Source organism: Zootermopsis nevadensis, unplaced genomic scaffold (assembly GCF_977971745.1).
Source record: "Zootermopsis nevadensis isolate Lab colony 2312 unplaced genomic scaffold, Znev_1.0 Znev_ptg000001l, whole genome shotgun sequence".
Lineage (NCBI taxonomy): Eukaryota > Metazoa > Arthropoda > Insecta > Blattodea > Termopsidae > Zootermopsis > Zootermopsis nevadensis.
Window position 1 is genome coordinate 1,531,807 of NW_028259133.1, and position 27,821 is coordinate 1,559,627.

The 27,821-nt window shown below is 36.6% G+C and overlaps 1 protein-coding gene across 9 annotated transcripts; it reads right to left on the reverse strand.

The window, feature by feature from the left end:
• Positions 1–186: 186 nt before the first annotated feature.
• On the reverse strand, positions 187–27,729 carry CrebB (Cyclic-AMP response element binding protein B). 9 transcript variants are annotated; one of them, XM_022084705.2, is made up of 9 exons: positions 27,635–27,729; positions 22,838–23,307; positions 22,162–22,282; positions 20,977–21,126; positions 18,041–18,170; positions 14,645–14,743; positions 5,367–5,510; positions 4,516–4,603; positions 187–4,043 (listed from the first exon to the last, which is right to left on the reverse strand). In XM_022084705.2, the coding sequence occupies exons 3-9, from the start codon at positions 22,261–22,263 to the stop codon at positions 3,896–3,898; spliced, it is 861 nt and encodes a 286-aa protein (XP_021940397.1). In that variant the 5' UTR covers positions 22,264–22,282; positions 22,838–23,307; positions 27,635–27,729; the 3' UTR covers positions 187–3,895. The 9 variants fall into 9 exon arrangements, with proteins under 9 accessions (XP_021940397.1, XP_021940413.1, XP_021940388.1 ...); XM_022084721.2 differs by lacking the exon at positions 27,635–27,729 and adding an exon at positions 25,986–26,263 and having other exon boundaries at positions 21,034–21,126; XM_022084696.2 differs by lacking the exon at positions 27,635–27,729 and adding an exon at positions 25,986–26,237.
• Positions 27,730–27,821: the final 92 nt, after the last annotated feature.

Below are 27,821 nucleotides of genomic sequence, written 5' to 3' on the forward strand. Positions count from 1 at the left end.
TACACCAGACAACTGAGTTAGCTCATACTCACCCAATATTACAGCACAAAGAACAGAGACATCCACAAAACATAAATGTTCCATTCTGAAATGGTGAAAAGGTTAAAGAGTTTGTATCCAGGTTTCACTGAATAATGCTGGCATTTATCAAATGTAAACATATAACCTCATTTTGTGAACTGCATGTACTTTCCAAAGATTATATTCTCTTTTTAACATCTACATTATAGATTTATATTTACAAAACATGTGCTATTTATAAAATGATGGTGGCATGGCAATTGTTTACAAAAGAAGGCAACAGTTTGCAGCAAGGTATACTTAACCTTGACTTTTTCTTACAAGGAAGAGACCACCCATTTTGATATGTAAAAATACAAGTATTTACAAACAATCACTTGATTTTTTTTCCCCCTTTAAGCTAATGTCATTTAACTCTCAAGTGTACAGTTGTAAGGTATGAACAATATCACTAAATAAATTTAATAATAAGCTAACTTGTATTTTATCATCCTATTGTGAATAACTTTCATTGAGGTAAGGAATATTATTTATATTTAATCAGTCAACACAAACAATATTTTCATATTAAAACTTACAGGGCTGCACATTTCAAGTCACTGGTCATCATCAATCTCTTATTTGTCCACAGTGATTTTTGTAGGTGTTCTTCACGCTCCAGCACAAGCAAAGAACATCTTCTGAACCCAAATATGTCTGCCTGTAACTTTTTACCTAAGAACTAGGCAACCCACATTATCACGACATAAAGTACACCTTTCAAATTTCAATGCAGTCCAAAGTACATCTTTCAGTCTTGTATTATTTTTAAATTGCCATATCCTAGACACTTTATGCACCATCTGCCCATGTATTACTACAGTACATGTACATGTAATGCCCATAAACAGCTGGTCATACAGCAGTCAGTACACAAAGTACAGTACAACTCGCACATTTAGCATGAACATACATCAACAAATATAATCAATAACACTGAAGTGTAAGAATATTTTACAAATTAGTAATATCAATACAGGTAGATAGAAATATAATTAAATGAACATATACTACAGGAAAATGGAAGAGAAGTGAAGATACAGAAAACAGATAGCCTACTAGATAGAGATTATATATTACAAATGAAATAATGAAGCATCAATGACTATCAGAACCAAAACATCGATATAGATTACATTAATTATTCTATCTTATGAAAACCTGTGGTGTAAGTAGGGTTTTAATGTTAAGATAATATTTAATATCATTCTAAAGGATATTGACAATGCTGTATTGTGATATTTTCAGCTAACATTTTGGACATTATCCATCATGTTTCTCATAACACAGTGTTTTGAAGCCAGTGATGGAGAACAGCTCCTTCTAAGGGACCCCATAGAATAGGAACCCTTTTGTCCCCCTTATTTTACCAGATGACACAGACAGATCCAGTTCCTGAAACATCATGTTATGAGAAACAATGGGTGTGTCAAAAATTTTAGCCAGAACGATTATATTTCATTTTTCAATTTTGTAGAAAATGTCTGCTAAATGTATGCACAGGTTTTGTAAATATTACAAAGACAAACACAGGACTGAGAAATGTTTAGGTTCTTGGGAATGACTGATAAGTTGAAACACATAGTTATGTAATTTTAACATTAGAATATAGTTTATGTCGACTGATTTAAAAAAATATATATATGTACATTCCTTATATGAATAATAATAATAACAACAACAACTCTCCTTCAGCATTTCACTTGTCATAATCTGACTTTCAAACATTTGTTGCTCCCTTGCAGACAGACATCCCAGTGCAGTACAGGGTTTCTCTATAATTATCAACTGAGACACAGAGCTTAAAGCATAGAAGTGGAAGGGGGAACATTTTTCATAAAACCAGGTGACATGGTCCCCTGACTATCCCTGAACTTTCAGCGAGTTTTAGAATGTGAAATGTCTCTCTTCATTTTGGGTACTGAACAATGCCAAATATAACGTTTTTTAAAAAAAAAAAATCAAATTCCCAAGTGAGAGATGGCACACAGATATACCTCTGCGATGCTCTAGTTCAGTGGTATTCAACCTGGGGTACGCGAACACATCTCAGGGGTACGTGAAATTTAATATACATATATATATTATTTTATGATAAACACTTAATAATCAGTAACGTAATTTATTTAATTTATTTTAGACGTAGATTATATACTTTGTATAACCTGAATTATACACAAACAACTTTGGTGGTACAAAGTTGAAGAGAAATTATATCTGGGGGTACACGAACAAAAAAGGTTAAATACCACTGCTCCAGTTCATTTATAGTAGAAAGGGACAAATCTTTTTATGCACATGATAAAATATGTTATCCCAACAACTATTACAAATATTTGCCTTAGCAAAAAGTAAAAACCAAAGAATCCTAATATTGTTGTACAACACAATGTACAATGGCATCTAAACAATAAAAACAATTTGAAAATCATACCAGTGCTGGTACATTATCTCCATTTTATGCTTATGTGCAAAATCGATTATGACCATAAAATTACTGATAGGTGTTTGGAAATATCTAATAGTACATACACAATAAACAGGTTTGAAAACAAATTAAACGTGAAGATTATGTACAGTATGATATATGGCCACCCAACAATACAGCCAATGATACTGTACTTATGACACGAGTTTCGATAATTATAATCACCAGCCTTCACTGCAACGTGAACTGCCAGGCAGAAGCAGATGTGTTTGCCGTATATAAAACACTGTTTTGTAAGTAAACATAAAATATCTGCCCTAACCCCTCACACTTTAAGCACTGATTTCTAACAGTTTTGTACTCAACATACTTCTCAGATACAGGGTACAATATCACACAACAAAGGAAAAATATAGACTTCAAAAATGTATCAACTTCTAAAAGCAAAACATTTAACAAAGGACATGGGTTAACATAGTATCCTCATTATTCAAATCAACATTTTCCCACGAAAACTATCAAATAAAAGAAATATACAAAAAAAAAAGAGCTGTTTAAATGTTTTAAAAACCAGAACTCAAGATTGTGGTTCCTGTATCCTGATACAACAAAGAATGAAAGTGACAGCATGAAAATTGGTTATGGCACATAATTACTTTCCTAGCCCCTGAGTATGTACCAAAGCAAGATCCTAAACTATAAACCAGTCTTGGTGGCACAATGCAAGTACAATGAAGTATATGGGGGTGAAGAGGGGAGAGGAGGCGTCATCTATCACTTTCCAAGCCTGGAACAAGTCTTACAGCTTCATTCAGGTCGTCTGATATACCTATAACGTAACTTTGGCATTACACCTCTCACAAGCCTTCATACACACAACAGTCAATGCGAGTTTTCTTCCTTCCTACAAACACACTTCCATATATTATTCATTGTTGACATTAGTTATACTTAAATACAAAATTTACAGATACTGTCAACAATGCTTCTGTCATACCTTAAGAAAACAGCTCTTTTTAGATAGTTTTTTAACATAAAAAAGCAGGAAAAACTCACTCACAGTGTAAGGTACTTTCTTTGCCCACGCATTCCATCCTAATGCATACCGATTTAGAATGGCTAACAACCGAACCATGCTGTCAGATACTGCAGTTTCCTACAGCGACTTAAAGTAAAGACTCGGGACGGCACTCAAGGCCAATCACAGCTATGCACCTCAAAAAACCAGATGACCAATAACGTGGTAACTTATTTTTGGTCACAATACATAATTAACATTGTGTTAATTACAGCGTTAATTTCCATTGCACATGTGACGCAAACACAAAACACAGTAACCAGCCCGTCACAGGTGGCAGTAACAGGTGAACAAGTAGTTTCCCAGGATGAGGTTCACTAGTATCAACCTCAATCTGTTTTTTGCTGACAATATAACTCTTTTAAAGACTTGAGCTCCTCTATAAGAGCCTTGTTCTGGTTTTCTAACACAGCCACACGGTTCTCTAGACACTTGATGTATTCCTTCTTCTTTCTCCGACACTCTCTAGCAGCTTCCCTGTTGGAAACATTACAAAACAACATAACACATGGAGACATTCTTCTACATGTAAAAAAGTAAGGTTGAAACCAAATTCTGGGGTACTGACGCACCATCATTCAGAAGCTTCGTTCAAACAACAAGCATACACAATTATTTTAGCTACAAAGTAAGATGTGCTTAAATTTTCTCCTTGCAATTGTTTGTCTACAGATACATAAAAACTTCATTTTCAACTGGCCTCTACCATTCTTCTCTTTTCTACCAATAGCAGTATAAAATACGAAACCTCAATTCTTGGACTGTGAATCCAATTTCAGAAGACAACCACACACTATATGATGATGATGATGATGAATTACCAACACCCACAAACATGACTAGCTATATAATTGACCTCAAAACTATGATCAAAGAATATTATTTTCTGGCCTCCCAGAAACAGGTTTTAGCAATATGCTGAAGCATGTGGAATGCACATTACGCTCACCTATTCTTGAGCAGCCGCATCTCTCTCTTTCTCGCCTGGTCTTCAGCTATGATCGGACCTCCAGCAATACCTCCCCCTTGTGTTACCACTATAATACACAAAGCATTTCTTTTACAAATACTGAAAATGCTTGAGGAGCTGTCCATCAGAGATTTCCAATCTTCCTGTTTCTGAACAGTAAACAAATTGATTAAAAATGTAATTGTAATTTATTTATTTATTTGTATAGGGTCTGCATTGAGTAAGATGACAAGAAATAAGTACAGTATTTTATAAACGCTACAATTTTTCTACTTGTGCTTGCTTTCTGTAATCATGGAGATATATTCGTTTGTTGCTTCCTTGATTTGCCATTTGTAAGAGATTACTGAATGAGTTCAAAATTCCACTGATGGAGAACAGCGTTAACTAAGAGGCCCCTCAGAGGAAGTACCTTCATACCTGAAGACAAAGCAAACTTTATACATTTTTAAACTGCTGATATTTAAAATAATTAAAAATGGATAATACCAAAACAAAATACAGTAAAACACAAGACCTCTTGTGGGCTTTTTCATGTGATAAACTAGGTTTCACACACATATCTGAGAACTGATAATACCCAGAACACTAGTGGACTGTTGCTGTCTGTCTCACTTAGCTGCCTCTTTTCTACTATTGATTAAGGGCTGGTAGGCAAGGTAAATGTCTTGAAACTCTTTAAACTTTCTGAAGTACAAACACCAGTTACACGAGTTTATGGGAGCCAATGAAGTCATAGTTGTCAGCACCATCCCAATTCCAAAAGCAAGGGCATAAGAGCACAATTTCTTTCATACCGCATTATCCACTGTGACAACTCATTTACGTACCAGGCACAAAGAACTGACCATCTTGACCTTGAGCGTACTGTACAATCGCTCCACCTGCCGTCGTTGCATTCGTCATTGTTAGCGTGTGCAGTCCCTGCACAGTCTCGCCCTGACTTGCAATCTGAATCGCTCCTGCCGGTATCACTGCCAATATAAATAATAAATACAAAATACAATATCCACTTCAACTGTACATAATTTTCACTTGCCTGTTCATCATGCAATCAAGATACTCATCACCGTGATGATGGAGGCAGAAAGCACCTCTGAAATACCGGTAGACTTCTAACAGACTACACAGTGCAACAACCCAGAAGACAGTCATCTTTATACATGCAGTGGTCTAATTTTGACATTTTATTCATAAGCTCATATATAAAATGAAAATAAAATTCAAAATTTAATGCTCTTCATCCCTGGACAGCTGTAATCTGCAGTGGCCATCATTTTATTATATCAAATGACTGGTTACAACAGCATACTCTATACAGAGAATGCTCTTTCAACTAAAGAAACAGCGTATACTAGAGCCAAGGAATGTCAGGACACACACACACACTATGGAAACACATTGGTTACATTCTTCATAAAAAGAAACTCCTTGTATTTAACAATGTGGCAGCTGGTAGTGCACATAATTAAAAGCAATATAATCAAGCCGACAACAATAACAAAACATAGTTAACTGTTAAGTTGCCTTTTTCTGTAGTTCAATCTCCAAGCTCAAAAATCATGTACTTAAAATCTCTTGTTTCTTAGAGAACTAGTTTCTGGATACTATGGAAAGGACAGTAAAATGGCTCTAACATGAACCAAATGAGAACTATTAATTTATGTATTTATTCATTAATTTATTAATGGACTGTCTCTTCATTAAAGTGAAGTAATTCTGCCACACAGCATCTGGTATTCCAACTCATGTCATGCAAATTCATGTTCAAAATATAACCATTAAATTGCAAGATAGATGTACATCCATTGAACATTTCCAGACCACATCATAATATGAAGAGACCTGTCAAAGACACATTGAAAAGAAACAAAACTGACTTGATGAAGGCTACCTGTTTTTCTTTCATGAATATAGATTAATCATGTTGTCATCCACTCATGCACTACAAATCATTCACATTTCTCTGATACCAGGGTCTTCTAGTAAGCTAAGAAAAGTTTCAGTGTGTATGTAATATTATAGTAATCAATAATCGAATAATTTTTACTTAATTCATGTCCATTTTTTACTTAAATCTAAAAATACATTATCCTCAGGTACCACATTTGAAACTATGTATATGTAAGTAGTACACGGTACAATCTGTGGCTGACAATTCTTGTCATATTTTTTCAATAAGTAAGTCATACCAAATGGTATCACCACCAAAGGAATAAATGGATCAGATAAAGTCACTTGAAGTTCATACATGCAGAATCTGTCTACCCATCCATCCACGTGGCTGCTTCAAATAAAATTCTGTACACACGTTTTTCCCCCATCAGAGTTATTTAAATTTGACAAACTGGAGTTAACTTATCAGCAGACAAGCAAACATCCACCACCAGACATTTCCAACACAAGGCACTGACATGAATAACAAATGCATATATATGAGATGCCTCGAAGCCCCATTTAAGTTAAAGTAAAAGTAAAGCTGTCCCACTATATGCCAGTGCTCTGTTAATCAATGCAGAGATAGCAACAGTCACATGCAATATTGGCTGTCATCCTACTCATATGAACAGCATCACAGTGATTAGGACGTAAAAGAGAATTCAAAAGAAAAAAAAAATCATATCAAACAATTTTAAAGGGGGAAAAAAATGTTGCAACTGTTTTCACGGGGTCAAAAACATAAACTGTATATAAGATTTGAGGTTTAAACAGCAGTGAGCATGAAGATTTCTGTCTTCTAGGTTGTTGCACTGTGTAGTCTGGTTGATGTTTACCAACGTTTCAGAGGTCATACTGCCTCCGTCATCAGGGCGATGAGTATGAAGATTTCTGTCTTCTGGGTTGTTGCGCTGTGTAGTCTGGTCGATGTTAACCAACGTTTCAGAGGTCATACATACAGCCTGTCATCAGGGCGATGAATATTCATCGCCCTGATGACGGAGGCAGTATGACCTCTGAAACATTGGTTAACATCAACCAGATTACAAAGCGCAACAACCCAGAAGTCAGAAATCTTCATAAACTGTATAAGTGGGATCACAAGATGCTAACAAAATCCTGCAGTATTTTTAATACTGCTAAAACCTCTGTACTACTAGCTGACACTGACAGCAGATCAATCAGCAAAAGGTACATTCATGCAAAATTCTGGGGACAGGCTCATTACTGCTGCTACACTTTAGTAACAGTGAAGAAAATTTTTAATTTTGATTCGTAATAAATAACCTGTAACAAACATTTCATGTTATATACATCTAATATGAGTAACAGAGAATGGCAGTCACCATCCGAAATGGAAATGAGTTAAAATACCTCAATTCGGCAAATAAAATAACCAGAATGAAGTCACCATCCTCCAAAGAACAAGCTTTCTGATTATACAGACACATATAAATATCTCTGCCATTCCTGAAAACATTACAGAAAATAATTTTCTGTAAGTCTTTTCAGCACCATCACCACACTTATCTGGATCTCTTCTAGTGACAAGAAATTAGATTATTCTGAAATAAGGAACATCGCAATACGGCCAAAACAATCGAGTACCATTGATATTCCAAAAATAGGATCTGCTAAAATCGATTCAAAATCTATTTGTTTGGCCAAAGACATCATAACTTTCAACAAACATTCTGCCATAAATATTCCAAAACTGAATTTCATTGATATAAAAAAAATCAGGTCATCATTGGTTTTCCCTTCGAATTTGACATTTTCTCTCGGGTGGGGGGGAACACCCTTATGACTCTGGGCTTTTCCATTAGAGATTTTGGTACTTTGTTCCTGAGTTGTGTTAGAAGACTCATGTATCATCACCAGCCACTATATTTTCCAAAAGACCAAGTTTTTTCCAACAGTATTGCTGAAAGACCCAGCCAAATTTATTTTCTCCACATCTGGTGTATACTGACAAAAGCAGTCAGCATCACACCGACCAGTTTTATTCTGCAGGAAACAAAATCCTGTACCCAGTGGCGAGGCAGCTGGGTTGGCCTAGAGCCATTATGATGAAGAGCTGTCTTATCACTATACTGACTGAGCAATGTGCCCAAGTCATACAGAGAGACATCAGCCCAGAGAAACACCAATGGGAGAGCAAGGCCAAGGAAAGCAAACACCTGACTCCACACATCAGATATTAAGTTCATTTTAGTTTAATCCACTGCAAGAAATGTGTCCCTCCACCTGATCAACTATCGACTAAGGTGACCACATGCATGGCGCCAACAGCGCATTCACAATTTGTAACACTGTTATGGTTTAGTAAATATTTTCTTTTACGGTGTTGTACGGTCTACATAATGTACGTTTCATAATATACACATTCACACTTACATATCTGAGACAGAAAACTTAAAATATGTACAGTACCCTTCCTAGAAATCCTGTAGACACACAATACAGTACATTTCAACTCCATCACTTGCTTTCAGGTAACAGGTAAACCAAAAACATTATCAACATAGGAACTGACACAGTGAGCTAAGAAAGTATTGCTACTGGGAAATTATGTTTATAGTTTGGATGGTATATGCTTCCTTACCTGCCACTCGTCTTCAACCTCCTGATTCCCTTGCCACTTGTTATTAACAGACGTGGAATATATCAGTTTCTTGCCAGAAACTGTACTATCAAGCCATGCCTACATACATGATTTATAATAATCTGATTACAAAAGTGCAAATAACATATACCAAACCTGATGGTATTGCATGCAGGTGTAACAAAGAAGATTCTGATACTACTTTACAGAAGTGCTTTGAAACATAACAGAATTGTTGAACCATAAAGGGTAGACATAAAAATTAGGTTGATCAAGTCTCCATAGACACAATATCCAGTTTTTTTTAAAGGAGCTGAGCGTCACACTCTCCACTAACTGCTGGAGTTAAGGACATATCTTCAGTATGTAAATGAGCAATGCATTACTTTTGTATGCAGACATTTAATCTAAAGAAGCTAATAATATAAATGTTAGTGAATCATATCAGATTAAAATTTCCATCAAGCTTCCTTGGGAAAATCTTAATGTTGGCGCAACCTTCGGCCGGGCTTGGGAAAGCATTACAATATAAAAACCTCAGTCAAATGTAGGATGATTCAAAAGTCACTGTGTACCCGCATACCCTAGGTGTGGGTGTCATGTGACTGTGACCTTAACCACTCCCTTCTTTTAACCAGTTGTGCCAAATTGTTCTTAAAGGTGCACAGGGACTCGTGATTCATACGGTAAAATCTGGGGAGTTACAAATAAAAGTGGCAAAAACCATGGTCAACACTATTCCGCATTCTTTGCGTGATGTCTGTAAAACGAATGCATACAGGGCTAACCATCTCCATCTGTCCACATGAATCAACTTGAGAACTGTTGGATGGGTATGATGAAACATGATTATGATAACAGATTTTCACACGACTTGATATTGACAAACTTCTACGCAGATAACAACACAAATGCCATTTAATGTGACTGATCTTTGTAAGCTCATGATAAGCAAAAAATTAATACAGGTAGCCCTCGATTTACGCCGGGGATGCGTTCCTGGACGAACCGAAGTAAACGGAATCGGCGTAAATTGAAACTCTTTTATAATGCGAATCAATGGGAAGTCAATGACATGCGTTCCCAGCACCCAAACATTGATGACTAATATAATGGCGTTACATTTAAAGCTCTGAAATAATGTAAATAAAATAAAGGGAATTTAAAAAATATATTTTATACACTTACAATCGGTGATGGCGTGATGAACCGGTGTTAGTTCTGTTTCGAAGTCCCTGGTTGAGGATTGTCATGTTTTTTAAAGAAGGCATGTAGTGTGGACTGTCGTGATTTCTTCTTTCTTTCTTTCAAAATTTCATGATAAGGCCTCATGGATGCCATAATGCTCCTCTTCCCTGTAGCACTCCGCTCCCAGTCATGGTCTATCTCGCAGAGCTCATCAGTGAGTTTATCCATGTCTGAGAGGATGCGCTGGAGATCTTGTCTTCATTTCTCGTAGAGGAAGTTCTTCTTCCGTTCTTTCCTCCTCTTCCTTTTGGCCCAGTTGTGCGGCCAATTCTTCTAAGTTTTCATTGGAAAGAGGCTGCCCATGCTTTCCAAAGTTCTGTTACATCTTCATCTGACACTTCGTCCAAGCCCACTTCTTGCGCTAGTCTTCTTACATCATTGGAGCAAATTCGCATCAACGAAACATACATAATTGCAGAGACGACTGTATTTATAATTGTTATTCAAAATCAGTGATGTAAAAATTACAGTTTAGTATAAGAAGCAGTACGAGAAACATTGTAAAACGTTATAAATAATAGTAAAATATATTTTTTTCATTTTTGACTTTCTGGTTTCAAAATCGGTGTTATTCTGAATCGGCGCAAATCGAGGGCTACCTGTACATTAAATTGCAATCTGCCAATTTCTTTTAAGTAAGAAGTAGGTAAAACATAATTAATAAATCTTATGTTGAAGACGTGCATGTATGTTTTTATATTGCCTACAATCTCTTGCTACACTTACATAGATGATACTTGTGGTAAAGCATGCATAATGTATGAATGATATGGCATTTTTTACATCAAACTCTGCAAGGAACGTGTGTGGTATCTCTGTATATTCTGATATGGATTATACCTGCACAGTCTAGTTAGATCAAACAAATCAAGCTAAACTGCGATGGCCACAGAATCCAAACACAATTAAGTAAGATAATCTGAACAATGCAAAATGTGAAACAAACAGGACCTGAGGAAACAAGAGAGATAGTAACTGAAGACAAAACTAATGAGCTCGACTGAAAGTAATAATAAAAATATTAGTGACTGTATAAGAGTGAAGAGTTATCATCAACCAAGAAATACCTTCACAAAGGATGATAATGCTGATATGCTTGCAGATTTCCACAATATGCAAAACACATGGAAGAACTGCATTTTTCAACCATAAATTCACATAGGATTAACAGTGTTAGGCAGAGTGAAATTCAAACAGCTGAGCGATTAGCACCTGAACCTAGTTCTTCTGATACTGATATTGTTACTGAAATGCTAAAAAACCATAAATCACCAAGTACTGATAAAATCCTGGTAGAAACAACCCAAGCAGATGTGAACATCGACAAATTTATTAGTGTGATTTGGAACAAGGAAGAAATGGCACAGCATTGAAAAAAATCTATTACAGTACCAAATTACAAAAAGGGCGATGACCTAAAACAAGGAGATGCCTTATCACCACTGCTTTTCAACCTATCTTTAGAGCACGCAATTCGGAAGGTCCAAGAAAAGGAGGAGAGACTGGAATTTAATCTTTAATGTCACAGCTTACATGTGGTCCAGCTGTAATGTGTTGCAGTATATCACAGTGCGCAGTGCTCTATTCTTAAAACTTGGAGTTCAAGTCCTGGAGGCAGCGCCATAGTATGCGAATTTAAATACGCAGATTACATTAATTTATCAGGGAAATGCCATAACAAAAAACATAGAAAGCTGTATTTACATTACCAGTCAGTACAGCTGTCTACAAATAAATGCAGATATATCAAAGTACCTGTTCATGTCTCATCACCAGAATTAAATACAAAATCATACTATAGATATAGCTAACAAATCCTTAAAACTGTCATGAGTTCATATATTTCGGAATGATAGTAACAAAATAAAATTACATTCACAAAGAAATTATGGGGTTATTATATTAAATTAAATTCTGGGAATACTTGGTACCAATTAGTCCAGAATCTTTCGTCTTTCCATGTGCTATCCAAAAAGTAAGGTTAAAATATTCAGAACTATAATTTTACCTGTTGTTTTGTATGGGTGTGAAACCTGCTCTCCCATCTTGAGGAAAGACTGAAGGTGTTTTAAAAAGATGCTAAAGTGAATATGTGGACCCAGAGAGAAAGAAAGCAACAGGAGGCTGGGTAAAACTGCATAAGAAAGGGATTCATAATTCGATCTCTTTACCAAATATAAAGTGACCAAATTAAGGATGATTAGATGGGCAGGGCATGAAGCACACATGGAAGTAAAAAATGTATACAAAATTTTGGTCTGAAAAACCTGAAAGGAAAACTGATAGGAAAATGCCACTTGGAAGACTTGTATGGACCTGAGTGTAGAAGGGAGGATAACATTAAAATAGATCTTTAAAACTGACATTACATGCAATGGATTAATACGGCTCAGAACGGGGACCAGGTGACCTGTTGTAAACACAGTAATGAATCTTTGGACAATTTCTTACCTACATGAGTTACTAATAGCTTTTCAAGAAACAGACTGCATGGAATTAGTTAAACCAGGAGCAATTATGTTACTCAGAGACTGCATCAGTCTATTTTGAAGAGAGAGGGGGCTGGAGAGCCTCACGAGAAAAATCCAGTAGTCCAAAAATTATTACATAACTATCACTTACTCATGCTGACTGAATTTCTATATTTTCCAGAAACACAACTACACTGTTTATAATTACATCCGACAGGATACTCTAAACTCTGATCAGTGTTTCTCAACATGTTAACGCACACACTGAGCCACATCTGCAGTGGCCGTCACCTGTCTTTCCTACACAAACATATAAGCTGGGGACCAAAAAACTAAAATTTCCATCAAAGTCTACACATTTATCTATTTAGTTTCTTTTCTGAAATTAAAAGCTTTGTGAACAAGGAAATTTAAATCTAAAAAAAGAGAAGTACCATAAATGATATCCAAATATTGCAATCAGCCAGTCTTGCCCATCACCGAGTTACATTATGGACGACGCTGTCAAAAAAGAGACGCATCTCAGTTCAAATTCCCTTTGTTGACTTTACTTTCAGCCTCTTAAATTTTTTCAAAAGTAATTATGAATATCTTCATAATTACGCCATTAACTGCTCCTTAAATTAAGTAAAAGAACCTGACTGATGTTTTTGCAGCACAACACAACATTTTGTCAGACAGCAGATAAAACTACAATAACCACCACATTCATAAACCTTGACTAAACATGTGAGACTGTGCCTTCGTTTAGAGATATGCTGGATTAACACAGAACCATTCAGCCAGTACATGCTTATAAGGAGAGAGAAAACAGCTGGTAAGGAAATACAGGATGGACAAACATTACATACCCGGTAAGCTGATTTTCTTTTTATGTATTCATTTGTCCTTAACCCCATCTGGTGTTCACTAAGGAACAGTTCAGTGCTCTTTCAAGCAAGAATAACGTGGATATAATTTGTTTGGTGTTTACAGTTTTCAGAACCTTTGCTAATAATACTTTCCAACATGAAATTTAATATTCCCTTTTAACGATAACAAACATCAACTTTCCCAAAGTATGAAAGTTGTATTACCATAACCTTTAGAAATTTATTCTCAACAAAATGTGAAAAAAATCAGGCAAGATATTCCACCAAAATTCATTATTCAGAACTATACAGAACACTGGACCATCTGGTATTTTCTAAGGTACAGATACACGAAGAATATTTCTTTCAGCATAAAGCCAGGATGTAGGATGAAGCAACAAACCAAAATTCCCACCCCCACGATAAAGGTGTTACTGTCACCGTACGTCCCACCCTGGTAGTTACAGGTGCATGAATAAAATGTTGCCAGCCAAAAACACATTACGTCTTAGCGTGACAGAGATTCAAAGCATTGACAATGAAACTACACAGACATTCTGCCCTTCTAATGTAGTACTCACGATATTCTGTTTGATAATTCAAGATGATCAACAAGAATACAGAAATACAAGTTATCTAAAACGAAGGGAGGACTGGATAATTACCAGCACAAAGACCCACATCTTACTCTAAAAAAGCTCAAACATTCTGCAAGAGTTTTTTTAACTCATATTCTGGGCAACAGTTCTTACTGAAATTTTTAAAGAAGTCCCAACAGTACCTACTAAAAGAACAGACGCTGATATACAAAATTTATCAAATAGTTTGTAATACAAAGTGGCTGGCAACATGTGGTGAACCAACATCAGGTGTCAACTGGGGGGGTAGGCGGCAGGAAGGGAACAATGTAAAGCTACATAAGGGTTTATTCCACCTGTTTTAACTTTTATGCTTTTTGTCTGCAAGCTAACCGGACAAGCAATGTTTGAACCAACCTGTGGCAGTATGAGTCTGGTAGTGGGAAGGAATCGAATGAGATGACAGCTCGCTATCCTCATTAGTGTCAACTTCTGATGAGGATTCACCTCTACCCACTGCAAAGATATATGTAACATTAACTTCTGTCCAGAGTACACCTCATCTCCATTGAAAACAAACATCTGAACAGTTAGTCAACTTTTAGTACAGGTATAAAATATCTATTTTTGGGTTTGAGCAACATTTTTTATTAAAAGTCCTTCCAAAATTTGGGCAAACAACGCAGGTGCCAACTTCATGGCAAATGCTGTAAACAGGGAGAACGCGACGGTTCATACGTGTATTTCGGAAAGGGACGCAGGAAAAGGAGATCGTAGGTGATTCGTTGCTACACTGTCACGAGTTCTATCCGATGGGCCGGGTCCTGGAGAACAAGAGACGGCAACAGACTTTACTCACATTTTACTCCATCTGCATGGTTACTTTTTTCCTTCCCTGATATTTATTTTTTCTCCTATCAATGACATTTACCCTGAAGATGGCATGTACAGTGAATACTGAAATGTTGGAAGGACATCAAGATGACTCAAACCTGAAAGCTAATTAGACATCAAACCCACAAACGCAAGATCAAAAATTTTCGTACAGGTAAAAACACAACAACAGAATAATTCATCAAATACTTTCTGCAACAAAAACTTCCTGTTTTTCATTTCCTTTCTCCTTTTAACTATCTACATTCTATAACATTTGCCTGAGACAATCCTCTGAAGCCAAAGCTCATCTCAATATTATTTAAAAATTCAGTTTCTACCACAATTAAACATAACCCCTCTCCATTACAAAAATCAATTATTCAATACTGTTTAAGTAAATAATCACCGTCTATTCTAAGAATCTTATGTAACTCATCGATCACTCTGGGTAAAATAAAGAGTTACAGATTAAAATAGGTGGTACATATAGTTACCACTATGCTACAAAGTCTTAAGATTGCCATATACTCCTGAAAACTGATCAAACTGCAATAAATTAACGCAATTATTTTCTCCTCAACACCTCTTTTAATTCACTGAACCAATTAAACTTTCTTCAGTCAAATAAAATTCTGGAGCCGACAGGTGAGGAAGGTACGCAGGGAAGTGATCACTGGGCCCAATAATGCTTGGCCCACAGACCTCTGGCGTAACATGTCAGCACTAAAATCATGTATTATGGTAAGATTATGTAGAATGCAATATGGCCATGTAACGTCATCCTATAAAAGCAGGTTTTCGGATCCTCCGGTTTTATTATAAAAGAAAACAGAAGACTGCCCATATATGCCACAACCAACAGTAAGTCTGATCTCGGACCTCCAAAAACTGTCATAATTGGTAATTCTTATATTTAAAGCAAAATAATTCAATTTACTGACAGATTCTGTTCACATATCACCTACAGAATATTTTCCAATTCTACACAACTGAACGCACAACATTCTTGCACCAGGCTAAAGGTCATCATCTGCTGTTATGCAATAACTTATGTTAAAAAATGACATGAGAGGTGTTTAGCTAGTACCAATAGATACACGAAACCAACATGCACATGTCTTGTTGCCTTCCCATTATAAATAAAACTCTTACATATTCAAAACTGCATAAGGCAATGGTCAGACCACTTCTTTCGGTACTTGTGGGTTATCGGGACACAATGCTTTAAAAATAGGTTAGGTTAGGTTAATGTGTGTGGATAAATGACATATACTTGAAAGCTATTATATTTTATTTCAATAAATGACAAATTATTATATTTTATTTGGATATGCATGAGATGTTAATTGTTGTTAAAACCTGTCTCCGGAGGCCAAAATTCGCTTATAGATTTTAGAATCGTTTTAAAAATATCGCTGTTATCTTTTGTACGCTGCCACATGATCTCAGCTAAATATGAATCCAGAATCTTCCTCACTGTTAGGTAAATCCCAAATTTTTGACATGGTACTGAATAGCAATAAATAACTGAACGAACTAACAGATAACAACAACAGAGTATACGGGTATACTGATACGCATGCGCAGTTTTCCATCCAATCCAAGTCCAGATATTCGACTCTCCCGTTTTGTGTCCCGATAACCAACAAGTACCCTTCCTTCATATAAATGCATCAAATGTGTGAACGATAACAGAGAAAAAAAGAAAGACTGGGACCACGGTCTTCCTGGTTCAGTAGTACGAGGAATGACATTTGAAAGAAAAACAGATTAATAATAGCAAATACATAATTTTGGACTACAGCAATAAATTACATGAACACATTAAAAGAATGAAAGCAATATAATATACTAGGAAAAATAAATTCTGATAAACTATATAAGATAGAAGGACTAAAGGAAACCGCCAGCAGGCCTAAAATTGTAGTCAATAGTTGTGACGATTTCCGTCTTCTGGGTTGTTGCGCTGTGTAGTCTGGTTGATGTTAACCTCAACCAGACTACACAGCGCAACAACCCAGAAGACGGAAATCTTCATACTCACCGCTGTGAGAACCTCAAGTCTTAAATATTTGTGACATTCAAGAAACCTATCAAGAACCGTTCAGCCATTAAGTAGTAGTCGTGTGACAATAAAAAGGAAAAACCAATAAAAGAACATTAGCTGAGAGCATAGAACCCTCAACAGAACTGCCTGTAACAAATCCAAGGCAGAAAAAAGTTTGGGTGCCAAATTTCATGCGTAAGAAGGCACCAAACTGGCAACACTGCAGGTGTTAACACTGTAGTCACTAAATCGATTGGTACATAATTTTCAGGACTCTAAGCTCAAAGAAAAAATTAGATGCCTTTTATGAATAAACACATTATGTGGTTCCCCCTCTGCAATAAATTCTAGCATCTTAATAACACAGAAAGACGAACAAACATACATACAATAAAATAAAAATGCACTACACTCACAAGTATTGAAGTGAAAAACAGAATTTTTCTAATTCAATCCTTAATCACTTGTAGCAGGTTTTAAATCTTCATAAATCAACTTACAACCACAATGTTTATTAGAAACGAAAGAAAACCACTCTCTTTTGCGAGCGTTATTATCGTTTCACGCGAAATTCGCAAAAACTTCTACACAGAAGCAATGTACAACGGACAATATATGACATAACATTCATGAAACTTATAGGTACAAGATTAATTATTAAATGGTGGAGAAAATGCTATCTAAATGTTACGCCACAGAAATTTACACATTGATAAAGAGAATCGAGCCTCGATTAGGGTGGTATGACGCCTAGCTACGAGAATACTATAATTTATAAGTGGCTTAGATAGCCCATTTTGATTTTGAAAAACATAACACACATTAGATAACCTTCCAACAGCCTCTAAAACAAGAATAAGTAACCATCCATTTACATGCTGTAATGTTACCTGCTATTTCGCCTCCTCCAAGGTCATTCAAAATCTTCCTATATGACGGTCTCCGCGTGAGAATGTCACGCCTCTTCCTGGTCGAATCATCATCATTGGACAGGCTATCATCACTACCTGCATCCACAACCTGAAACGAAGATTCTATTAAAGTATACTGCAGTACAACAAAACACAATTTTAATCATAAACCAAGTTCCAGTTAAATCAGTACGAAGGTAAATAGCTACTGAAGTCTTCTTCAAATAACAAACCACATGAAATAAATGTGAAAATTTCTCGAATAATACAATAAAAACAGTAAACTGAGTTACTTATGTAGTCACTGGTTCGCTGATATTTCATAGCCACCGTAATCTCATAACCGGGGTGAAGTGATCGACAGCGAACACTCATCATATTTATTGTAATCACCAAGTGTGAAGAAACCACTGTGAAAAACGTAATACTACCTAATTAACCAACTAAATTCAACAGAATCCTTCCTGAAAGTCGCTTGGCTGGTCAAGAAATTCCCTGCCTTTTATGCAACCCACAGATTTATTATAATGTTTACAAGAACACACCAATCAACCTTCCTGGAACCACTTCAATCCATTCAATATCCCCACACCCATTTTTTGTAATTTGTTTTAATGTTATTTTCTGATCCACTATAAACGAATTTTCTGTTTACAAATTTAAATGAGTTACGAGTGACCAGTGGATGCACGTGGCTCAGCACGTGGAACAGTGGTGGACTTACAGAGTAATGACGCAATGGATTCCATAAAATGTCAGCAATTTGACTAGAAAAGCAAGTATTACTTTCCGAAGGACTCTGCTACATGTGATACAATACCTCTTAATTCAAAAAATTGTTTCCACATTTTCTCTTTGCCCCAGCACTAACAGTGTTATAAAAAAATCCTGCTCTACGTGGCACTGCAAAGCTAGAGCATTTTCTCTATATCAAATGCTTTATAAAAATACTATATATAAGATGGTAAAGTTGCGTCATATTGTGATATAAAAATTCTTATTAAATATTAAAATATTACAATAATTAACATTTAAAATATTAAATGATGTTCTTATCGAAATATTCGATTTACATTAGACCATCATTTTTTCATGTTTCAGTTCCTAAAAGAACCATCCTCAGGTGTATATAATTATATAAAGCTTCAGAACGATAAATAATTCAAATACTAATTCAAATGTAAATCGAATATTTCGATAAGAACATCATTTAATATTTTAAATGTTAATTATTGTAATATTTTAATATTTAATAAGAATTATTGTGATTAGACGGACAAGATTTGATATATAATATATAAAAATACTATATATAAACCCTCTTTGTCCAAGTCATTTTCCATTTTGTAACTGCACAGAAGTCACCTAGAATATAAAAGCAGTAACTCTACTAACACGTACGACAATCACAAGCAAATAGATAAAGAAGCAATCAGCTATTGCTGACTTTACATAGAAAAGCAAATACTTCAGACACTGGAACAGCAATAACATACACACCATATAGAATATAGTATAAACCGGGATAGCTCAGTCGGTATAGTGACTAGCTACGGGATGGACGGCCGGGGTTCGATCCCCGACGGGGGCAGAGGATTTTTCCTCCAGACCCTGCACACAGACCAGCTCTGGGGCCCACCCAGCCTCCTATCCAATGGGTACCAGGGTCTTTTCCTGGGGGTTAAGTGCTCCTGGGACATGATGCTGTAACAGTTTCCTTTCTTCTTCGCAGCGTGTTGCCAAGTTGGGATCGGGTGCGATGAAGGGATTTATGAGAGTCTCATGCTGAGTTTACGGGGGTTTAATTAAAAATCGCCTCAGCTGTGGCTTTAGGTATTTATTTTCAAAGGATTGCTGAATTAAATTCTCGGCACGATATCGGTCACGGTTAATGTAATACACTGATGCGTCCGTGATACCGTTTCAACTTGCAAAAACTGCCAACTGAGTGACGACTGACGACTGGACTAAAAGAAGTTTGTCTCTCAAGTATATTAATTTCTCCCACTCATTCCGAAATCTGAAACTTTGTAACGTCATTGGTTTGCATTCCCGCTTTGGTCTGCGATTGATGAAATAATTTAAATTTTGTGATTGGTGGAATAATTTAAATTTAAGTTAAAATAACCTTTCTCTGATTGGTCGGTTCAATACCCAAGGCCAACCGTGACAGTTTACATTGCGTGGCGACGCTAGGTCACTTATGCCTACTTTTGCGACACGCGCGGGCGTGAATGTATTTAAAACGGAAACATTACTTCATCCTTGATGGGTGGTCATAGTCTGAGCTCGACCTCCCGACTAGACGATTACAATGCTGACACCCCCCCCCCCCCCCCCCGAAGCAACCTACACGGTATGCGGCACGACCGCTTTACTTTATAGCATATAGTAGGTATTCCGGAACCAAAAGTGTACACTTATGTACATATTTATCAAAATCAAAGGTTCTGAATATATATATACATAAATAAAGTCCTATACTCACTAGAAAGTCTACTACTGCAAGGACGAAAATGAGGATGAATACAACTTTAATACCTCTCCTCGCTATTGAACGATTACTTACCTGGATTACATTTTAACATAAAATATGCCAGTCATTTGTTGTAGTAGAAATGGGTGTAAATGCATAACCACCACAGCTACTGCCATTTTTTTTTAAAACATATCAACGATCATCATTCCGAACCTCTCAGATTCAAAATATTACATAACCGTGTATCTTGAGAAGAAACACAGTACTAAATACTTTCACAAAAAAAGTGCAATAAGTCTAAACCGCATTGTGCACGCTACGCTCCTATACAAACTCATAACACTACAACCTTGCTTATGTAACACACTGATTAGAAAGAAAATAAAAAAAATAAAATAAAAAAAGAGTGCAATTGCTGCAGTTAACATGGGAGTACCTGCAGTGTCTGTAAACTCCCTTGTGTAGTTTGTATTACAGAGTTGGGTTTGCTCACAAGAATTACATTTCCTTTCTGGATCTGAACCGGTTGAATATTTGCTGGAGTCTGGATTACCGACTGCTGATTTGCCTGGATCACTGACTGAACCTAAGAAAGTAACAACATTAACACAATGTTACACAGATGGCAGATGTAATAATTAAAATACAATAATTACTGATTATTCAATATAGTCATTTCTCACATGCACATAAATGTTGAGTTCATACATAACAAATTCACATGCAAATGATTTTTTTATGTTACATAATTCTAAAAAGAAACATTAAATTAAATATTTATATTCAAAACAAATAGTATATAGCTGTAAAATGCTAAATAAAACAATACCAGCATTCTGCAAGCCACTTCCCAACACAATCAGCCATAACTGTTAAACAAAATTGGAAAAAACAGAATTAATTACATAATTATACATGTAACTTCAACGCGACAATGTACGCAGAACATTTTGCACAATTTTCTAGTTTGATCCAACTCAAATGCATCTCCTTCTTGAAGGAAAAAAAAATAAAGACTAATATAACAAAAGGCTCATGTATACGAAGTGCTCAAAAAATTAGAAATGGATTGTTCATGCATAATGTAAGTACTAAAATTTTTCTTAAAACTGTCAATATTGCATCACGAGAAAAAATATAGAAAATAATTTTTGTTCATGCTGATTCTGACACTTTATAAATGATGTCCTCCTCTTTATGAATACTCAAGACTGTGCAAATTAACCTCACTTTAAAAGAAATGGGGTTAGCACTAACTTAATGCATAAATAATGGACTTCCCATAACTTTACAAATCTCAAATTCATGTCCTTGAAATATTCAAAACGGTAACAAACACAAAAACAGGGCAGAAATGTGATAGGCTTGTAACTGCGTTAATAAAATTTGTGAGCATTTCAGAAGACAGTTCAGTCTTGAACTGGTAGGAATACGTCACAATGACATCATTTATTAACAGTTCACTGACACACTGACCAAAAAATAAGGGGAGAGGCTTGGGGTTCTGGCACCCCTGTACCTGTGCTGTGGCTGTACTGTTGTTTATATGTGTTGGAAGTGTGAGTTGCACAATGCTGGTAGCAGCAACTAGGTGGTGTTGCTGTGAGGAAGAACTCTGTACCGAGGTAACAACCACAGAAGTGTTGGTGTCCCCAGGAGAATGTGCCAAAGGATCACCTCCAGGGTTGCCAGCTGTTCCATTTTCTTCCACCATACCATCCATAGCCTTGGGATGTCACCCCCTTACAAGAACAGCAATAAAAAATTATAATCACAATGGACAAATAATTACCAAAAAAAATGTTACGTATTTTCCCAGTGGTTACTAATTTGACCCTCATCGCAACTCATATTAAATATTTTACGTCACACTTTGATATTAACTCACAATCTAGTATATCAATTCTCAAACATTCATCCAGAATTTAGAAACTCAAAAATGTGATAACATGCAAAATTCAATATTAATGATAAATGTGGTGTATTAAAGTACACAAATTACTAGTTCACAATATATCTGGCCTATAAAGTTGTTTCGTCATTTCAAAACATATTCATATTCGCCGGGCTAAATCACGACATAAACCGGGAGAAATGGTAGGGCTTATTTCTAAATTTACACATACTATCTCTCAGTAAGACGCCATATTCTGTACCTTTTCCTGTAAGGGATTAAAACCGTCTTGGGACATTTTTTAAGGCTTTATTTCACGAAATCCTGCTCTACACCACCCTCAGGGGTTCCCAATAAACATACACCATGCTTCGTTGTTATTATTCTTCAGCTGAGTACTTACCAGTTACGTATTCCTCGTCACCAACTTTGCTGCAATCGGAGTGGGCAAACAGGCAAGTACGTAGTAGCCACGTCAAAATTCCTGGGCCTTCGTCACAGGGAGAGCGGGAGGGGGCCGCGTCACGAGCAATATGGCGTATGTATCACTACGCGCCATAGAACTAGTGGCTTGGTAATTTTGCAAGCTCGAAAGTAGTAATGCGGTTGTAGATGAGTCAGTCCATTGCATGTTACGCAGTAAGCGTTGTGTATACTTTGATAATAACGACAGCATCCCATTATGGCTCAGAAAAAAACATGGAGCATTGAAAATCATTATTCAATATTTAATTTCTATTTTCTTTCCAATGGTGTCCAGGTGTAGTGACAAAATTACCAGAACTACATGATTATGCAACAACCATGTGGGATGTTATTGGCGCAATATATGAACAAGTTTTCGTGAGATATCCGGCTCAGCAACACGTCTTCCTGTAGAAAACGATACAAAACAAATCAATTCTTCCTGAAATCTGAATAAACGATGTTCATTTACTGGCGTCCTGGCATGTAATATTTATTGACTCCAAAAGTTTAATAGTGGCAAAGGCAACATGTATCATGTTCAATAGTATTATGAACGGAATCTAGATCAAGGCAAATAAAATTTCTAGCCGTTATTTAAATACAATTATTCTGACCACGAATAAAACATTGTACATCCGACATCGACGACCCGCGACCACTGTCGAAACAGGTTTCTGTTGTCGCCCCAATCCACTTGGTGCTGACGTCATCGATTGACGTCATCGCTCCAAATGACGCCCCGAGCTACTACAGCAAAAATCATTTTCACGTTCATTAACAGATATTCTTTTCACAGAGAACTGAACATAATTCAGTAAAGCAATCTGAGCTTACTTGTTAGAAGAAATAAATTGCATAACATGCTTTCATAAGCGCTAATCTGTTACGGTATCAGTAACAATAATCTAAAAACTTGACATCTAACTCGATGAGAGAGCTCGTTAAAAATAATGTGGCACGACTTCAGTTCAACCACATTTCACAGGAAGGAACAAGTTTGATAAGACTACACATCCGGTGTACCGCTGTCTGAAACAAAGTATAATTAATATGATACAGCAGCAAATTACAATAGGAAAGCACAACAAACTTTAAATATTTAATTAGTATTTATTTTGATGAACTAGAAACTTTTCTTCTTGTAGGAACAGCACTGCAACCTTAGATGTAGAATCTTAACTGGAATGTTGTGAACTCGCCCGCGAATGTTACAGTTTAGGAACAACAACAACAACAAATTCGGCTGAAACCTTTTCTTTTTAATTTTTAAGAATAAAGGCGAAGACATGGAACTTCCTGTGCTGAAACGCATGCCATGAGGGCATATGCAGGGAGCATGGATGCAATTCAGGGGTTAACGTATATTATATTAATCAAGTTCCATTCCTTATTTTCCTTATTACACGACACTTGAATGTTAGGATAATTGTAACATGTGAATGACGTAAAAATAAGCGATCGGGGGGCCTGCTTAAATTACAGTCGCAACATTTTCCTGTAGTGATTGTAGTAAAGGTCAGTTATGAAATCCGAGCTCTATTTACCGGACGAAGACTCACGGTAAACCGGAGAGTGCATGGCGAATTCGACCGGATCGTACGGCCAGAAAAACACACAGCCCTGCTTGTTTCGCCAGTAACATCTTTGTTAGATTATCATTAATGGCGTGATGAATTAATTAATCGAGTTGTTCAAGGGTTTCTTGTACGACGTTAAAAAAGCAAACATTATTCCAACAATCGAAAAACTCTGCGTACTCAGAGACAGTTCGAAGTATATGTGCAGTTCGCGACGCCAGACCATCGGCAATAGCTGCATTTCATCCAACAATTTATATGAGCATGTTTTAATTCGTGTAGCCAACTTTTTGACCCAGTTAGAACGTCGCCTCTCTCATAGACAAACTACCTTGACTGAGATTGTTCATGAAGATGGCTGTCTTGTAGTTGCTCACCGCCCTGATTATGGAGGCAGCAAGTACCTCCGAAACGTCTAAAAACTTCTGCCAGACTACACGGCTCTACAGCCCAGAAGACAACCACTTTTTTGTGTTCCTTTATGGAAGGCGAACAGGATAAGAAAGTAATATGAAATAAATTCCCGAAACGTCGTGTAGCCCGTATCAAATGCAAGCTAACCACAGTATCCGTAGAGTTGGTGTTTGAGACTTGACCACAGAGCGGACTACAAGATGTCCCCCAACTGCACGCTGATCGAACAAGTGTGCAAGTCCACAGAACATATTTATCAGTCATCTATCACTCACTGACTTGCGCATTCAAATAATAAGAGCAACAAAGTACAAATCCTGACTCAAAGATTCCCCACAGCGATGTTTGTATTAACACACACGTTCCTGCATGAAGCTGACAAGCGGCGCGTGATAAAGACGAGATTTTTTTTGGCCTTGAAGAAAGCGAGTTTCTTTCCTTGTTGTTAACTGGTTCCACAGAACAGCGCTGATCTCCTTGTACTATCTGCAAGGGTTACGGACGTGAAACGAGGCCTTTTATAGCGTCACAACCCAAAACAGTATAAACTCCACCCTCCTGAGAACCTCAAATCCCACAGACTGACGACGGCTGAGCACAGGTGTTTGGAACAGGTGAAGTGACCGGAAGCTGGAGAAACTTTCAACATTCATCAAAAATCACAAAGATGACAAACTCGAGGGAAGACGTTGGAATAGATGGGAGAAAAGAAAAATGGACTGGGTTCATGAAGGGGACCGGTGGCGGTCTCTTGCGAACACAAGATAAATCAACGGTTAAAGCAAATTCCCCTTCAGTAATTCTCATGATTCAACGATTTATTTCTCCTATGAAGAATATTATGCTCTAGTTTACTGATGTTATAACTTCTCTAACGAACGTATGTATACGCCGGTTTCACGGTCTTCTGATGTTTACGGGTGACGTAAATTGATAGGGTTTGCAGAAGATACAGTCCGAGCAACAAGGAAATAACCCATCATTTCATTATACTACTACATTCAGCAACGAGCTACTACTGGAAAATCCGGAGAAGTGTACACGTAAAGTACTTCGAATGTAATACTTTAACAATAACAGAAATGCACACACCTTACAAAGCCTGTGTATGCTATAACTAGCAAACAACAGTGTTGAGGCTGTTCACGGCCAAACTGCTGACGTCGTGTTACTCCGACAGCTTTCCATCCATCAGTCAGGAACACGAATACCGAAAATGTACTCCCTGCTCTGACACGTAACGCGTTGAACGAGGAAGGGCTGGTTTCGATGGCGTCTGGCTTGTGTTTGGGACGTATGGGATGGAATTTCAACGGTAAGAAATTAGCTACTGGTTTTCGCTCTCTGATCCCAAAAACCTGTTATGATTCGTAAAAAATATCCCTCTGCATAAGCACTGTAGCCGAAATATCAGCACCAGATGGCGCGTGTTATTTGATAGTGTTGATAAGTTGAAATATTGAACAGATTATCTAGGGACGTCTTTGAATACGGTTAAATATACGCTGCTCGCGCGATGCACCCCAAAACGCGTAGGTAGGTAAGTCATCTCGAATTTTTAAAAGCACTTGAACCATGATGTCACAATTGACGAATCTGCAAATACAAGGGCGAGAAAAGTAAATATCTTGAGGCATGTCGCGTGTTTATCTACGTCTATGACAGTGAAACAGCGCGCCACGCAGACATCACTTTCTATAAAACACAAAATTAAAAAAAAATAATATGAATGTAATTATTCTAATAAAAACTGGGAAAGATAGCTTTTCCGTACCCAACTTCACAGATGTTTCATTGTTATGTGACATTTCGAAATCGTGCTTAAAAACTGTGTTAAATAAAATGTGTACATTATTAGTTCAATACTTTGTGCGGCACTGGACAGACACTACCAGTGTGATGAATTGATAAAATGTGGAAGGAAGCTGTAGTAACCAATTTTTAGATATTACATAGACTTTTCCTTGTTGATATAGAAAGATCATGACAAAACTGAGGTAAACCGGTATCTGCTTCGAGAATTTAACCCGGACATCCCTAGTACCAGTGTCAAGATTACACTGCACATTTCAGAAAAGGAAAAAATAAAGAAAGAAGCTGGAAACGATCTGCATCTGTACATATTTGCTCTTCATACAACCATGTTTTACCTTCGGAGACTTTTCCAAAACTTTTAAATTTTCTGAAAAAATAGTGTAGTAGGAACTGGATATTTATGCAACAGAAATGAACGTTCTACACAAACACATCACTTATATAAAAAAGGCCACAACAGTGCTACTTTAATTTTAATGGGCTGGACCCTAAAGGCATCCCGAACCATCCCTTGAAGCGTGACGTAATTTATGTATAACGTTTCGATCACATGCCGACCAGTCTTACGTCATCACTGTATAGAGTGACGTCACGATGACTCATCAAGCCATGAGCCAGCACAAGGGTATTTTCAGAACACAAGGACTTCACACAAGCTAAATATATGTCGATCTCAACACTGACTTATTAAAAATGTAATTGTTCTGTAAACAACGGAATAAACAGTTCCCCCATTCGTGGAAAGTTTTTAAATGGGTAACACACAGAATGCGATGCTACTTTTTATATACAATTGTTTCTTTGTATGAAATTGTTAAATAAAATATGTATAAGAAGGCGTTAATATTAGAACAAACAGAGACAAGTACAATCTTCATTATAACGTTTAGCAGAAAATATTTATTAATTTTAAGCTACTTTGTTACCTTTGCAGGACGGTTTTTTTGTTTCACAAGGACGTAGCATGAACGATTTCTTTTTGTTTTTTACTGCTTTCAAAAATGTTTAACACAACAGTAGAAAGTACTATCACCTGCATGTATAACAGGAAAGAAGGTACCTTTCAGAGGAGTCTTTCTCGCATACGTATTTCATAAATATACGCGATTTGTC

What these genes read in the sequence shown, in the direction of transcription:
- CrebB (XM_022084705.2), bottom strand. Translation starts at nt 22,263, where the DNA reads ATGGATGGTATGGTGGAAGAAAATGGAACAGCTGGCAACCCTGGAGGT. An exon ending in GGAGTTTACAGACACTGCAG is followed by an intron (nt 18,171 to 20,976) that starts GTACTCCCATGT and finishes TCTTCGTTTCAG; the next exon opens with GTTGTGGATGCAGGTAGTGA. An exon ending in TGGTCAGTTCTTTGTGCCTG is followed by an intron (nt 4,604 to 5,366) that starts GTACGTAAATGA and finishes TGTGTATTATAG; the next exon opens with TGGTAACACAAGGGGGAGGT.